The 16,946-nt window shown below is 37.8% G+C and overlaps 1 protein-coding gene across 1 annotated transcript in view; it reads right to left on the bottom strand.

Moving 5' to 3' along the window:
* LOC124794793 (DDB1- and CUL4-associated factor 5) overlaps window positions 1-16,946 on the bottom strand; it is a 112,185-nt gene that overhangs the window by 29,472 nt on the left and 65,767 nt on the right. The window contains exon 7 of the mRNA XM_047258448.1: window positions 6,575-6,700. Within this exon, the coding sequence (XP_047114404.1) occupies window positions 6,575-6,700 (126 nt within the window). The remainder of the gene's footprint in view (window positions 1-6,574; window positions 6,701-16,946) is intronic.

Here is a 16,946-nt window from a genome sequence, read left to right on the forward strand (position 1 = left end):
ACAGCCGTAATTTTTCCCGAGGACATGCAGCTTTACTGTATGATTAAATGATGATAGCGTCCTCTTGGGTAAAATATTCCAAAGGTAAAATAGTCCCCCATTCAGATCTCCGGGCAGGGACTACTCAAGAGGACGTCGTTATCAGGAGAAAAAACTGGCGTTCTACGGATCGGAGCGTGGAATGTCAGATCCCTTAATCGGGCAGGTAGGTTAGATAATTTAAAAAGGGAAATGGATAGGTTAAAGTTAGATATAGTGGGAGTTAGTGAAGTTCGGTGGCAGGAGGAACAAGGCTTTTGGTCAGGTGATTACAAGGTTATAAATACAAAATCAAATAGGGGTAATGCAGGAGTACGTTTAATAATGAATAAAAAAAAAGGAGTGCGGGTTAGCTACCACAAACAGTATAGTGAACGCATTATTGTGGCCAAGATAGATACAAAGCCCATGCCTACTACAGTAGTACAAGTTTATATGCCAACTAGCTCTGCAGATGATGAAGAAATAGATGAAATGTATGACGAGATAAAAGAAATTATTCAGGTAGTGAAGGGAGATGAAAATTTAATAGTCATGTGTGACTGGAATTCGTCGGTAGGAAAGGGGAGAGAAGGAAACATAGTAGGTGAATATGGATTGGGGGGAAGAAATGAAAGAGGAAGCCGCCTTGTAGAATTTTGCACAGAGCATGACTTAATCATAGCTAACACTTGGTTCAAGAATCATAAAAGAAGGTTGTATACCTGGAAGAATCCTGGAGATATTAAAAGGTATCAGATAGATTATATAATGGTAAGACAGAGATTTAGGAACCACGTTTTAAATTGTAAGACATTTCCAGGGGCAGATGTGGATTCTGACCACAATCTATTGGTTATGGACTGCAGATTGAAACTGAAGAAACTGCAAAAAGGTGGGAATTTAAGGAGATGGGACCTAGATAAACTGAAAGAACCAGAGGTTGTAGAGAGTTTCAGGGAGAACATAAGAGAACAATTGACAGGAATGGGGGAAAGAAATACAGTAGAAGAAGAATGGGTAGCTCTGAGGGATGAAGTAGTGAAGGCAGCAGACGATCAAGTAGGTAAAAAGACGAGGGCAAATAGAAATCCTTGGGTAACAGAAGAAATATTGAATTTAATTGATGAAAGGAGAAAATATAAAAATGCAGTAAATGAAGCAGGCAAAAAGGAATACAAACGTCTCAAAAATGAGATTGACAGGAAGTGCAAAATGGCTAAGCAGGGATGGCTAGAGGACAAATGTAAGGATGTAGAGGCTTGTCTCACTAGGGGTAAGATAGATACTGCCTACAGGAAAATTAAAGAGACCTTTGGAGAAAAGAGAACCACTTGTATGAATATCAAGAACTCAGATGGCAACCCAGTTCTAAGCAAAGAAGGGAAAGCAGAAAGGTGGAAGGAGTATATAGAGGGTTTATACAAGGGCGATGTACTTGAGGACAATATTATGGAAATGGAAGAGGATGTAGATGAAGACGAAATGGGAGATAAGATACTGCGTGAAGAGTTTGACAGAGCACTGAAAGACCTGAGTCGAAACAAGGCCCCGGGAGTAGACAACATTCCATTAGAACTACTGACGGCCTTGGGAGAGCCAGTCATGACAAAACTCTACCATCTGGTGAGCAAGATGTATGAGACAGGCGAAATACCCTCAGACTTCAAGAAGAATATAATAATTCCAATCCCAAAGAAAGCAGGTGTTGACAGATGTGAAAATTACCGAACTATCAGTATAATAAGTCACAGCTGCAAAATACTAACGCGAATTCTTTACAGACGAATGGAAAAACTGGTAGAAGTGGACCTCGGGGAAGATCAGTTTGGATTCCATAGAAATGTTGGAACATGTGAGGCAATACTAACCTTACGACTTATCTTAAAAGAAAGATTAAGAAAAGGCAAACCGACGTTTCTAGCATTTGTAGATTTAGAGAAAACTTTTGACAATGTTAACTGGAATACTCTCTTTCAAATTCTGAAGGTGGCAGGGGTAAAATACAGGGAGCGAAAGGCTATTTACAATTTGTACAGAAACCAGATGGCAGTTATAAGAGTCGAGGGGCATGAAAGGGAAGCAGTGGTTGGGAAGGAAGTGAGACAGGGTTATAGCCTCTCCCCAATGTTATTCAATCTGTATATTGAGCAAGCAGTAAAGGAAACAAAAGAAAAATTCGGAGTAGGTATTAAAATTCATGGAGAAGAAGTAAAAACTTTGAGGTTCGCCGATGACATTGTAATTCTGTCAGAGACAGCAAAGGACTTGAAAGAGCAGTTGAACGGAATGGACGGTGTCTTGAAAAGAGGATATAAGATGAACATCAACAAAAGCAAAACAAGGATAATGGAATGTAGTCAAATTAAATCGGGTGATGCTGAGGGAATTAGATTAGGAAATGAGACACTTAAAGTAGTAAAGGAGTTTTGCTATTTAGGGAGTAAAATAACTGAAGATGGTCGAAGTAGAGAGGATATAAAATGTAGACTGGCAATGGCAAGGAAATCGTTTCTCGTTTCTGAAGAAGAGAAATTTATTAACGTCGAGTATAGATTTAAGTGTCAGGAAGTCGTTTCTGAAAGTATTTGTATGGAGTGTAGCCATGTATGGAAGTGAAACATGGACGATAACTAGTTTGGACAAGAAGAGAATAGAAGCTTTCGAAATTTGGTGCTACAGAAGAATGCTGAAGATAAGGTGGGTAGATCACGTAACTAATGAGGAGGTATTGAATAGGATTGGGGAGAAGAGAAGTTTGTGGCACAACTTGACCAGAAGAAGGGATCGGTTGGTAGGACATGTTTTGAGGCATCAAGGGATCACAAATTTAGCACTGGAGGGCAGCGTGGAGGGTAAAAATCGTAGAGGGAGACCAAGAGATGAATACACTAAGCAGATTCAGAAGGATGTAGGTTGCAGTAGGTACTGGGAGATGAAGAGGCTTGCACAGGATAGAGCAGCATGGAGAGCTGCATCAAACCAGTCTCAGGACTGAAGACCACAACAACAACAACAATGCCATGTGACTAAATGGGTAGATCCTTTTACAATTTTCAAATGGGACAATGCCATTAAATATCCAGTAATAAATTTCTTTATCTTAGAACACCATTAGTGTTTAATATTATTATTATTCCTGTGTACTCTGCAGAGAATAAGTAAATTTAATTGTCCAGAATGAGATTTACACTCTGCAGAAGTGTGTGCAGTAATATGAAACTTCCCAGCAGATTAAAACTGTGTGCCAGACCGAGACCGAAACTCGGACCCTATGCCTTTTGTGGGCAAGTGCTCTACCAGCAGCGCTAGTTCTGCAAAGTTCACAGGTGAGCTTCTGTGAAGTTTGGAAAGTAGGAGATGAGGTGCTGGCAGATGTGAAGCTGTGAGGACGGGGCACGAGTCATGCATGGGTAGCTCAGATGGTAGAGCACTTGCCCGTGAAAGGCAAAGGTCTGGCACGCAGTTTTCATCTGGCAGGAATTTTCAAATTTAACTGTCATGAACTCTTTTGAGTGTAGTGGTAAATTGAGTGAAGTCTCATTTTATTCACTTGTACTGTAAATATTAGGAATAGCACCTTAAAGTTTCATCTGTGAAGACATTTTAATCCATTCTGAAGTGAACCATGTATACTTATTTTTTCAATATAGATAGGCAAAACATATGCCGTTGGGTGTGAGGGAGGTACTGAACAGCATACTTAGTACACAAAACAGTTAGCAGTCACACATTTCAATGAATTTTCTTAACTCAACACTCAGAATGTAATTTTTTTTTTATCAATTGTAAATGAATCTTCCAGGTTTCTATGTACATAAGTTAGTTTGTATGAACAATTGGCAAATAGTGTGGGAGACATTTGCCTTTGTGATCATAAATTATGGAACTGTAGAACAAGATGTAATTTCTGATTTCACACACCGATTTTGGTGCTCATGCTATGCAAACTCATGTTTAACTCTGTTTTAGGTATCCCTGGTCATCGCGACTCTCTCTCTCTCTCTCTCTCTCTCTCTCTCTCAGTGTGTGTGTGTGTGTGTGTGTGTGTGTGTGTGTGTGTGTGTGAGCGCGTGCGCGCAACTATTGGTTGATGCTAGATGTTTCCTATAATTATTCTTTACATATTATTGAAATTACTGAGAAATGATTATGAACTTTATTCATTTTGTTGTGTCGAAACATTTCTGCTGGTGTGTACCCAGGGTGGTTTGGATTCATGGGTAAGTCCCCACATCATAAGCATAGGCCCTAATATTTTTTCATTGTTTTCTCCTTTCATGAGTCAACATATTCTTACTCACATGTGGCTGATTGATTTTGTGCAATGCTCCCACTTGTGATTGAGTATGTTCTTCTGGTATGTACCCATTGTCATGAGTTTTTCCAGTCAGCTCACTTGTCGTACACTTAGACTCTGAATTTTTATTTTCTCTTTTTTGATGATCTTGAAGGAGTGACTTTACAATTTCAACTTGCAATTTGTAGTTCTAATAATTTACATTGTCTCTGCACTTATTTCTATAGTTCAGTGTTGTAAATTGTAGTTTTGACTTTGTATCATCTGTCTTGTGACAGAATGTTCCACAGATCTGAAAATCTGTATGCCCTGTCCTCATATACATACAGATTATGACTTGTACATTAGATTATTTTCCTTGTGTTTTCTGTAATATGTTATGTATCAGATACTTCTATACATCTGTATTCTATCTTTTGGCATCATTTTGTATGCCATTTGGCAAACCTTACAGGAGGTCACAAATTATTGAAAACACATTGTTCTATATTATGTGAGGGGGATATTGTAACATGACATCCTCCACCAGCATTACTTTTTCTCAACAGCAGTTGTCAAAACCAGTAATATTTTTTGTATTTTGACAAGCCAGCTTTTTTTTTCCGAAAATTTCATATAATTTTATACACAATACGTTATTTTCAAGCTAAAATTTTTTAATGGGGATTATTATTTTGAATGTTATAATTGATAAATACTAGTTCTGAATGAATATATGAATTATTTGGCACATTTAAAATTTATATTATTAATAATGCAATCTAGTACTGTTTATTATGTTTATTTCTGGATTCATTTATGAAATAATAATCAAAATTAATAGAAATCCATTTGTCAAGAAAAACTGTAAACCCTTTGTAATACTGTTTTTATCGCAGAGTGAAGAGTAGTAAGCACACCTCGGATGTGATCGAACGTATTTTTGTATTTTGGGCAAACAATGTAATTTTTGCTTTGTTAATGTGAAAATTTCAAAAGACTGTGTGATATACTAAAATGTGACAAAATAAATTAATGTAAAAATAAAAATTCTCCGATGACAATCTTCAAAATTATTTAGATCAATTCAATCATGAGAACCTAATAAGCTAATATGTGAGAATTCCAGCTTCACGAATCGGACCACTAGACAAGAAGAACCGGAGTCAACTCTACAAGAAAAGATAAAAACTGATGTAAATATCTGGTGGTATTCATTCCATGAAGATGTTTATAGTCTCTTCAAGTGACACATTCTTGAATAGTAGACATTTACTGGAGCACAAACAGCAATTGATCAGTTAGTTACTTTTCAACATATTCAAAACTGTAATTCAGAGTTGTCATACCATGAGATCAAATTATGTATTTCAGTTTCATAAAAAATTGACTGCCTTTGATTGGAGACAGTGGTCAACGAGAGCCCTTGGCAACTTTTTGTCAGTGGAAAAATGTTAACGAAGAAATTTCTTTAGATGGAAGCAAAAAGAAAAATGAGATAAATAAGTCAGGACTGTAGCATCGGTTACCAAATATCTCCCAGCACAACACCAACAGAAATATGCTCTGTGCTGAGTCATGTGTGATTGAACACTGTCATGAATCAGCACAATACCTGCACCACGAATCTTGTGCGCATCATTATGACTCATTTATGAGTGATCAGGATCAAAATTTGTGCAGTAAATGGCTATGGAGTTCTGTAACCATAGTGATGGTTCTCCGTAATGCGCTGCTTCACAGAGAAGCAGCAAGGAAGATTAGGGTTTAACATCCAATCGACAATGGCCATTGGTTTAGCCATTAGAACACTAGACTGCAGCCCTGGACATTCCAGGTTGAGTCCTGGACAGGTGATTTTTTCTAGTTCCAGTTCCTCCACAATGGCCCCAGGTCCACCCACCCTGCTAACAAATTAATAACAGGGCTTTTTCCTGGAGGTAAAAGGCGCTGGAGCAATTGGCTCACCACTATCCCTTTTCTAGTGCCACAGCAAAGAAAGGCTGCACTCTTCCTGCAGTCAGGCCAACAGCCCAGACACCAGCTTGCCCTGAGGTCATTCAATATGGGACACACTAATATGCCACGAATGGGGTATTACACTCCAGACAATGCAGTGGCCTTCCATTCCTTCCCAATATGATATATCTGGAGCTTCCACTCATGTTGTGCTTAACTATTAGAAGAAGATTGAAGTGCAAGATTTAAAATGTGTAGCTGTGCATATCATTTTTATAAGAAAATTTCCCAGACACAATGACAGACTATTGTACTCACCTGCCCAGTCCTCAGAACCAAATTGATATACTCTTCATGAGTAAAAACTTTTCGTTGTTTGCCTCCTGCCTGACAGCCTTCAACAAGACTTCCTACAGAATCTGGCAAAGGATATGGGCTCCAGAACTGAAGCAAACAGAAAAAAAGCACAGTGTTTAATTGTAGCAGAACTGAATTTTATTTACTGAAATTTGTAACCGCCATAACACGGGTAAACTCAAATAATATTCACTAACTTAACAAATATTTTTAGTGTCCTCAAATATTTTGATGATAGATGATAAATACAAGGAACTAGTGTCGATAAACAATCGTATCAAATGTCCTATACAATAAAAATATACACTAAACACAGTGCTGACATTCATGACTGAGAAATGATAAGTGGTTACACATTTCATAAAAGAATTTCAAATGAGGTTAAAAGCCAGTTATCAATTTCATTTTTACCATTATTGTCACCATTGCTCATATAAATTTTAACATTTCATAAGATACTTCTCCTAAAAAGTGTGACAAAAACTGAAACAAGTAACTCCTGTTTTAATACTTTTTCGTACAGTACAAGAAAATCTTAAGTAAATTAATACTATACTTTTGGGTCAATATAGCATTGTGGTTCTACTGAAAAAAAAAAATAAATAAATAAAAAAAAATTCTTCAACATTTTCAATGCCTGAAAGGCAAATCGTCATGGTGTTTTTATCAGTCAGCACTGGCAAAAGAAACTGAGCCTGGATCTTATGATTATAATAGAAAAACACAAATAAATCAACTTTGTTTAAGTAAGATATTGCCTCTTTATACTCACTTGACCGATGAATCACTGCTAACAAGATCTGATCAATGTTTAACACAAACTGCTCATGAGGGTTTACATAGCATTATATGGAATAGGTGCAAAGAGAGTAAAAGCAGTGGCTTCTAAGAGTGTTTGTGAATGGAATCTTGGCTCTCACAGAGTTATTTCAGAAATAATGACAAAATTAGGACTCAAATATGCATATCGCACAGCACAAACAACAGGACAAAAGGTCAAAATAATATTGAGCAAGCTGAAGTGCAAAATTCTACAAAATACAAAGAAGTTTGTCGAAAACTGACTTTGCCAAACATCAAAGAGAAAGAGCTAGACTTAAACATGATGATCTAAGATGTGGCAGGTGTCATTTTGATGTTTCTGGGTATTATTCACACCTATACAGTGTGCATGTGATGTAATATATAAACCGAAAACAAAGAATAAAATTTTCATACATATCTAGTCATCTTTTATTTATTTTTCCTACTTACTGTGATAAACATAATATAATGTCACAGTACTTCTATTTTACACTAAATTCTTGTCATATAGTCTTAGAAAACAGAATTTTTGTAATTTATCTACACTTTTTGTATGTATATAAGTGTTAAAAAGATCACTGTACTTATAATTTCTTCAGAAAAAAAATCAAAATAGCCTAAATGGAAAAGTGCTATTCATCTGTCAATTTTAAAAACCTTTGGCTAAAAACATTTTGGTGACTACATTCTGCGATAACCAACAACTCCACATATGGATTTGAAAAAAATATTTATTTTTTCAAAAATCTAAAATTCAGAAGTGATGAAAAAATTTTGTTTAGCAAATAGGATTTAGCCACTTAATTCAGCTTGCCAAGATATGTTATTACACAAATTTTCATTCTTTTGCATTTTTTTATGACTGGGTTGAAATTTCACTGGTACCTCCCTTAACATTGATTTTGAGAGTGTGGTTTAGGTTCAGAAATGAGTGTGTGGGTATATCAGTGTTGGTTACATTAGGTGCATTTCTAACTAAGGTGGTATGCGATACGATACACAGTGCAACTCGCCTTATGACACATAAGTTACCCGCATTGACAGAACATGTAGAAAAGCAGTTAAAGTGACTTAACTGATTTAGGATGGCAATGATACAATGCCAACATGTATCTTTAACACACCACCCAGTGCAGCAGGAAGTGCTGGTTGCTGCATACAACTGTGTCATAAGAAATAAAGATGTGTCTCAAGAAAAATTGTTTTATCTAACTGAATCAAGGCTACACATGTTCTCTCCACTTAGTTTCTCAGTAAAGCTTTTACTTCTCGCATAGAAAATAAAAACAACAGTTTTTAGATTTGCATGCGTTCTCTGCTCTACAGTCTCTCATAAAATTCTAAGTTATTTTTATGCATCACCTATAGGTAAACCACCAGACATATTTTGAAGAGTTTTCAGTAACGAACAGTGCATTTTAGGTCACACATTCCTGCATACAAAATATAGCTAACATATCAAAATTGTTTTCAACATTGCAAGGAGACCCATACCTCTTTTTGTTCTTGAAAAAAATACATGAGATATTTTGGAGGTTGTCCACGACAAAGCTGGCCACATGCAAAGCTGTTGCTGCCTGCAGTAGCCTGTTACATGGAGTGAAGAGCAGCCTCAATTTATTTTTTTCATACACTGCTAATACAAACTGAGGCTGGAAATGAAAAACTTACTGAAATGAAAAGACAGCGGGAGTCATCAGGTGATGATGCTGTCTGGTTGTTTCTTCAGTCTATGCTCCTTAATTTGAGACTTTTGTGACACATGGGTGAAAGATCTAAAAGCTACATTCCTATTACTTCTGAATGAGCAGCTGAATAAAGAGAAGAAGAACATGTTGGGATTTTCCTAGTCATTATGGGCTGCTTCCATCTCTTCAAACACAGAGTTCGTCACCCATTACTACACCATCAATGGTGACTGATCTCCCTTCGAAACCAGCAACATTTCTGCTAAATACTCTTCAAGCTGAACTGTATACTACTTTACAAACTGACACACTTTCCCTAACTTACCTTACTGAAATGAGTAGTTTCATGGGAGGAGAAACAGTAAGCCACAATTTGTGTCCTACTTTGTCAGAGAAGCTGATACTAGCTGCTCCAAAATGTGGGAACCATCTAGCCTCTTTCTGTATAATCTGGGAAATTTGTGTGTTTTGTGAGAGCTCACAAGAAACCACCCAAGCCCAAGTTTGTTTGATATTTATACACAGTACTTCCTTTGCTCTTTCTGTGTTTTTTTTTTTTTTTTTAGCTTTAAATAATGGTAAGTCACAATAATGTCCTCTTCGGTTACTACATTTCCACTTTCAAAAGAATCAAAGACAGAAGTCATGGTGGAATTGTGAGACACACCAAAATATAGCAATTTCTTTTGTACATAACAAGCTGGCAACCTAATAGTTTTACAAGAAATCAGAGAATTACAAATTTGTATCCACTGCAGCCATACTTGAGGAGAAAATCATTTGCTAACAGGGGCAGCGGCCACATAATACAAAAGCCTGAATTTACATCACTTTCAATGCCTATGAGCATGTGTTCCCATGGCTCCTTCTGAAATATTTATTATTCTTTGGCAAGTGAATTAAAGTAACATGTATCATTATTTTGAATGAAATTTGTTTTGTTGTGAGAAAGTTATCACAGTATGTGCCTACAAACTTTGAGGATGCACATTTGATCCTCAGAGCACATTGCATGTTTTTAATTAACTTCTCTTTTGTTTTCTCCTCACTAAATATATTAACCTTTTTTAGAGAACAGTTGCTACAGCCCTCCCCCCCCCCCCCCCTATCTCTCTCTCTCTCTCTCTCTCTCTCTCTCTCTCTCTCTCTCTATCTATCTATCTATCTATCTCACACACACACACATTCTCTCTCTCTCCCCCTCTCTCTGCACTCTGCACTCCCCAACTCCCACCCCCCATCCCCTGCCAATCCTCCTTTTCTCTACTTACAATATTTCGTTTTTGCAAATCATTGCTTTGTCCTTAATCAATTATCACTCCCAGGAAACCCCATCATACACATGATATTAACTGAATGGAAAAGTGCCTTTGTAAGCATAAAGCAATTTGGTTTTCATCATGTATTGGGTGGCAAATTGTGCATGCAGGAAAATGGCTTCATTCGGTGTACTTGGCAGAGAGGATTTCTCTGCTTACCCTACTTCTGAAGATGAACATAAAACGTAGTGTACATTGATAAAATTATTTAATTGGATAGATAAAATATCTACTCACCAGGTAGATGCAGAACACACAAACGAAAGACTATTGTGATTGGTAAACTCTCGGAGCTAGTGGCTCCCTCTTCAGGCAAAAGGGTTGAAGGGAAAGGAATAAGGGCGAAGGAAAAGGACTGGAGAGGTCTAGGAAAAGGGGTAGATTTCGGGAAATTCACCCAGAACTGTGGTTTAGGGGAGACTTACAGTAGAGAAGGAAAGACTGAGTGTTGGGGATTGCAATGGATGAGATTTGGAAACCTGAGAGCTTAAAGGAGGAAGACAGAGTCATATGTAAGGCAGAGATTACTACTAAAACATCTCCACGAGTTAATAAGAGTGAGAAGCTAAGTGCATTGTGCGTAACAGAGGTGGGAGGGGGCAATGAAAAACAGACTAGAAGGCAATGAAAGATGTAGAAAACTAAAATGGAGTGAAGCAAAGAGTAGTTACAGAGAAGAAAAGCTGAGATGGAAGAAATTAACTTAAATTAATGCCATGTGGGTGGTGAGAACCAAGGACATGCAGTGCTAGTTCCCACCTGGGAAGTTCTGAGAAACTGGTGTCTGGGTGAATAATCCAGATGACACATTTGGTGAAACAGGCGCCGAGGTCACGAATGTCATGTTGTAGAGCATGCTCTGCAATTTTGCCCACCACACCTAGAATAGCTTTCCGTCGACCTCCCAATCTATGCAATATTCTTGTCATACCCTATCCTTCTTCTGCACCCATCTGCCTACCCTATCGCTCCTACCCATGTGACCACTGCTGCTGCAAGACTTGCCCTATGCACCCTCCTACCACCACCTATAATAGCCCTGTAACTGGCAAAACATATACTATCAAAGGGAGAGCCACCTGCGAAACAACACGTCATATACCAGTGATTATGTTAACACTGTTTAGCCTTCTAGATCAGCATGACTACCACCAAATTATCAGTTAGGATGAATGGGCATACACAGAGGGTATATACTGGCAACTTGTAGTCTTGCATATTACCTTGTCTTCCACCTTTAAGCTCTCAGGTTTTCAAATCTCTTCCAATGCAGTCCCCAACAATCAGTCTTTCCTTCTCATCAAGTACGGTAAGTCTCCCCTGACCCATGGTCCTGGATGACCTTCCGGAAATCTCCCTTTCCAGTCCTTTTACTTCACCTGTCTTCCTTCCCCTTCAGCCCTCCTGCCTGAAGACGGAGCCACTGGCTCCAAAAGCTTCCCAATCACAAAAGTCTTGTGTGGGTGTTCTGCCGCCGCTTGGTGAGTAGATGTTTTTTTTCTATCCAATTAAATAATAGTGTACATTGTACATTGAGGATAAAATATATCTCAATGTTTGCAGTCTTGTAGGCTGATCGTTTCTCTCCCCTCCCCCCCCCCCCCCTCCCCCAATACAAAATAAAATTAATTTTATTGAAAATACCAATACCTACATTTACTGACCAACTTTATTCGCTTCCCAAGGATTAAAAACCATTGCAAGAGATGCCATTCAAAGACACATATGCAAGTAAGTTATTGGTGACGTAAACAAATGCTACAATGGATCAAAGTCACCAATCTAGGAAACTATTATGTAGTGCGACTGTAATGTGCAAATAAAATTTCCTTATTTTCTAGTGTTTTAACAATTACACATTGTCTGAAACAGACCTTGAATCACAGATTTTTTTTTAAAATCTGGAGCATTGTGATAAAAAACATTTTTACAGGAATAACTTTTGGGTGGCACCTGACTAATGTGTTACAGCTGTCAAAATTGTTGGGTCACACGATTTGTTCTCTCTATTTGGCCATGTAGACTCAACTCTTTGTTGAGGGAAGATAATTGTGTTACACTTGAAAAATATATGACACATATAACTGAGAAGAGCTATATTTATTTATGAAAACTGCTACTGTGCTAAAGATTTATCTTCCAGCAGAGACTGGAAGAAGTACACAAGACAAGGTGAACAGTACACTTCAAGAGACTAAGCGATATGAGGTGAATATTACATTCTGGTGTCCTGGTGGCAGGATTCAGGAAGATTTCTGTTAGAAGAGAATTAAATTGATGAAATAATGATAAAAATGCTCATAAATGAATTTAATTTTGAAGAATTGTGAATTTTGAGCAAAGCTATATCGAAAACTAGTGTGTTTGTTATTGACAACTGAGTAACCAACAGATCATCTAGAAGAGGTGCTCAGCTAAATACACACACTAAAAATTGGCTATTAGAAGGGAATATATTGCCCAGAAACAGCAGTTATAGTTACCAAAAAATATACATTGTAAAAGAATATTAAGTCCATGAGTCAGATGATTGGTGGCCAACTAGCATTAATGATGACGACTGTTTTCAACTGGCACCCAGCAACTACACAGCATCTAGTGGTACCAACAGCAGTTGCACAACTGTCTATGTCCACATGGCCTCGACAAGTTGCAATGATGAAAGTCACTCAAAATCACAATGTGGAGTTCTGATCAACAAGGTTTGGTAAGCTGTGTTTAGAAAATAGACTAATTTTTTTTTTTTTTTTTTTTTTTTCATTTTTTGTTCGGTGGCATTCTGTATCCAGTGAAGTTGGAGTTAATTTGATTTCTTTTTGGTAGAAGTAGAATTTTTCAAAAGTCAAGGTGCTAAATGAAATGAAAAGCTAGATACCAGTAGTGCTGACAAAGCTGAATTAAAGTCAACACATAAGTTCCAGCCAAAGGTAGAATACTACATATGTTGAGATTTACTCCAATGTTATATTAAAGGAGAAATGTACTCAAGTTGTTGCAGAGCATAATGAAGGAAGAAACTATTGAATATTAAAGAAAGTGTTAGAGTTTCTATGCTTAAAACAATGAGATAAAAGAATCACAGTACACAATCTGTAAGGAATTCTTAGAATACTATGTATTCAAAATGTAGCTCCATCTATATGACTACTGAGACAAAGTAGTTATATTATTATAGAAGGTTACAGCAGCCAGTAACCGTCATGTTATCAAAAAGTGGCCTATTTTAAAATAATTGCGTCTGATAATTGGGTTCTGAAAAGAACACCACTAAAACTAAGCTGCAGTTGCTCGGAGATGAAAATGTTATGGAGATAAAATGATGGTAAACATAGTGTACAGACAAAATAAAAGAAGTATATGACTAGGTGTTGAATGTAGATGTAAAGGAAACCACTCAGCAATAGCAGATGCCTGGAGTTGCTGACAGCAAAAAAAAAGAGAGAGAGAGAGAGTTAAAACTTTGCTAGCTTTTTGATGAAATACTTCAGTGGGCTGGAGCATAGATGCATGGGCTGCACACACATTCTCCCTCCCCTCTACCCCTTACCTTGTTGAGATCAGTTTGGCGAACTGGAGTGAAGGGGTTGTGCCAGGAGAGATGTGTGGGGGAACAAAGTGACAGGAAGGAGGAGGGGTTAGTGATAGGTATCTGGTGACTCAGTGGGAGGCAGTACATGTGCACATTAAACACACAGGAGGGAGAGGCAGCAGATGCATGAGCTATGAATGTGACAAGGGCACCAGAGCCACTGTCATTCTGCCACGACATTCCTTACTGTGGGAATGTAGGAATAACTTACATTAAGAACGTGTTGTGTGTATATACAGAAGCACTATCCTTAATGACAAATGAAATATCCAGAATGAGATTTTCACTCTGCAGTGGAGTGTGCGCTGATATGAAACTTCCTGGCAGATTAAAACAGTGTGCCGGACCGAGACTCGAACTCAGTCCCGAGTTCAAGTCTCGGTCCGGCACACAGTTTTAATCTGCCAGGAAGTTTCAAATTAAATACCACAGCCACTGTACACCTGCATTACAAAAAATAGCAAGATAACTGGACTAAGGAGGTGCCAAAAATCTTATTACAATAGTCTTAAAATGAAAATGTATAAGGTAGCAATAGATAAGAGATTTTTATAATGGTACTGACTGCACTTGTGAAAGTAATTACTTGTTCACAGCACTGGACGTGGGACTGACGTATGATAAACGGATCTAAGAAGGGGAATATGTGGTGTTTCAGATAGCCCGGAAAGAGAGATGTGTAACCTCACATTCACCTTTCCTAGCTTAACAAATGATACCACCGAACGATAAAATAATATAACAACTTATTTTACAGAAAAACATAACTACTGTGTGAGTTTATTATTTATTTTTCATGTGGTGAGTCACATCAAAGGATGATGTAAGTCTTCAAGGTGAACCGGTGATCGCGATAACTTCGTAAAAGGAAGAGCCTGTACATACGCCATGTAACTCCCAGGTGTGAGTAGCACATCAGTACTGGAAAAAATGTCCCCAGCCATACAATGCTGGGATCAATCATGAGAAAAAAGAGGCTTGTATTATAATACAGGGTTTTTACAAATGAATATCAGGGCTTTAATGCTTTATAATATTTATTACATTAAACTCCCAGTTATAAATGATATGTCAAATGGAAGAGCAAGTCAAACAGTTTTATCAAGAACCTTATAAATGTTCAATGTGAGCACCATTTGTCACACAGCACACATCAAGTCTATAGCAGAGTTCTTCCCAAACGTTGATAAGTGTGTCTTCAGTGATTGTAGGAACAGCTGCTTCAATCGGGTTTCTTGATTCAGGCAGGTCTGCTGGTAGCGGGGGCACATACACATGATCCTCGATGAAGCCCCAAAAGAAAAAATCGCATGGCATTAGGTCGGGTGAACGTGGAGGCCATGCAAGGCAAGCCCTGTCATTGGGTCCCCTGCGGCCTATCCAGCACTTGGCTATAGGCTTGATGTATGCCGTGTGACAAATGGTGCTCACATTGAACATTTATAAGGTTCTTGAAAAAACTGTTTGAGTTGCTCTGTCATCTGACATATCATTTATTACTGTAAGTTTAATGTAATTAATATTATAAAGCGTTAAAACCCCGATATTCATTTATAAACACACTGTATTATTTGAAATCACCAAGTTGAGATTCACATACAGATTAACAGTTACTATTTCATTTGTGGTGCACTCACAGAATAAATTGTTTGTCATGAGAAGATAATTGTATTACACTCAAAGAACATGTGGCACGTATATCTGAGAAGAGTCATATTTATTTATGAAAATGGATATTGTGCTAAAAATTTATCTTCAATCAAAGAATTATGGATCTTAAGATGAAACCATCAATTGACACTCATAGTCGAGAATAAAGGTAAGCTAAATAGGTTTTAGCATTCATGGTTCACTACTAAATCCAAACTTTAAGAAAATAAACAATACAGGAACATTATCACATACAGTTTGATGTTATTGGTCATGTTACTCTACTAAATATACTGAAGAAAAGAGAATTTGAGGCGTTCCAAATGAATGGATAAATCCATATCTCACAAACAAGAAACAAAGACCGCCCATTGGAAACATCACAGAAAGAGAACATATTCATCAGAAATATGTATATACACCACACGGTGCCCTGCTCTTCACTATTGATGCCACCTCCCTGTGCACTAACATTCCTAATGCCGATGGCCTTACCACTATTGAACACTACCTTTTCCAATGCCCAACGTATTCCAAACCAACAACCTCCTTCCTAGTCACCATGACCAACTACATCCTCACCCACAATTACTTATTCTTTAAATGTATTACCTACAAACAAATAGGGGGTACGGCTATGGGTACCCACATGGCACCATCAAACAACTTCTCCTCCATTTGCCTCACCAGGTCATACTCAACCCAACAAGCCACCTTCCTAGATGTTAACCTCCACCTCAAAGATGGCTACATCAGTACTTCTGTCAATTGTTGTTGATGTTTTTGTGGTCTTCAGTCCTGAGACTGGTTGGATGCAGCTCTCCATGCTACCCTATCCTGTGCAAGTTTCTTCATCTCCCAGTACCTACTGCAACCTACATCCTTCTGGATCTGCTTAGTGTATTCATCTCTTGGTCTCCCTCTATGATTTTTACCCTCCACGCTGCCCTCCAATGCTAAATTTGTGATCCCTTGATGCCTCAGAACATGTCCTACCAACTGGTCTCTTCTTCTCATCAAGTTGTGCCACAAACTCCTATTCTCCCCAATTATATTCAATACCTCCTCATTAGTTATGTCATCTACCCATATAATCTTCAGCATTCTTCTGTAGCACCACATTTCGAAAGCTTCTATTCTCTTCTTGTCTAAACTATTTATCGTCCATGTTTCACTTCCATGCATGGCTACACTCCATGCAAATACTTTCAGAAACGACTTCCTGACACTTAAATCTATACTCGATGTCAACAAATTTCTCTTCTTCAGAAACGCTTTCCTTG

This window comes from Schistocerca piceifrons, chromosome 4, assembly GCF_021461385.2.
Source record: "Schistocerca piceifrons isolate TAMUIC-IGC-003096 chromosome 4, iqSchPice1.1, whole genome shotgun sequence".
Classification (NCBI taxonomy): Eukaryota; Metazoa; Arthropoda; class Insecta; order Orthoptera; family Acrididae; genus Schistocerca; species Schistocerca piceifrons.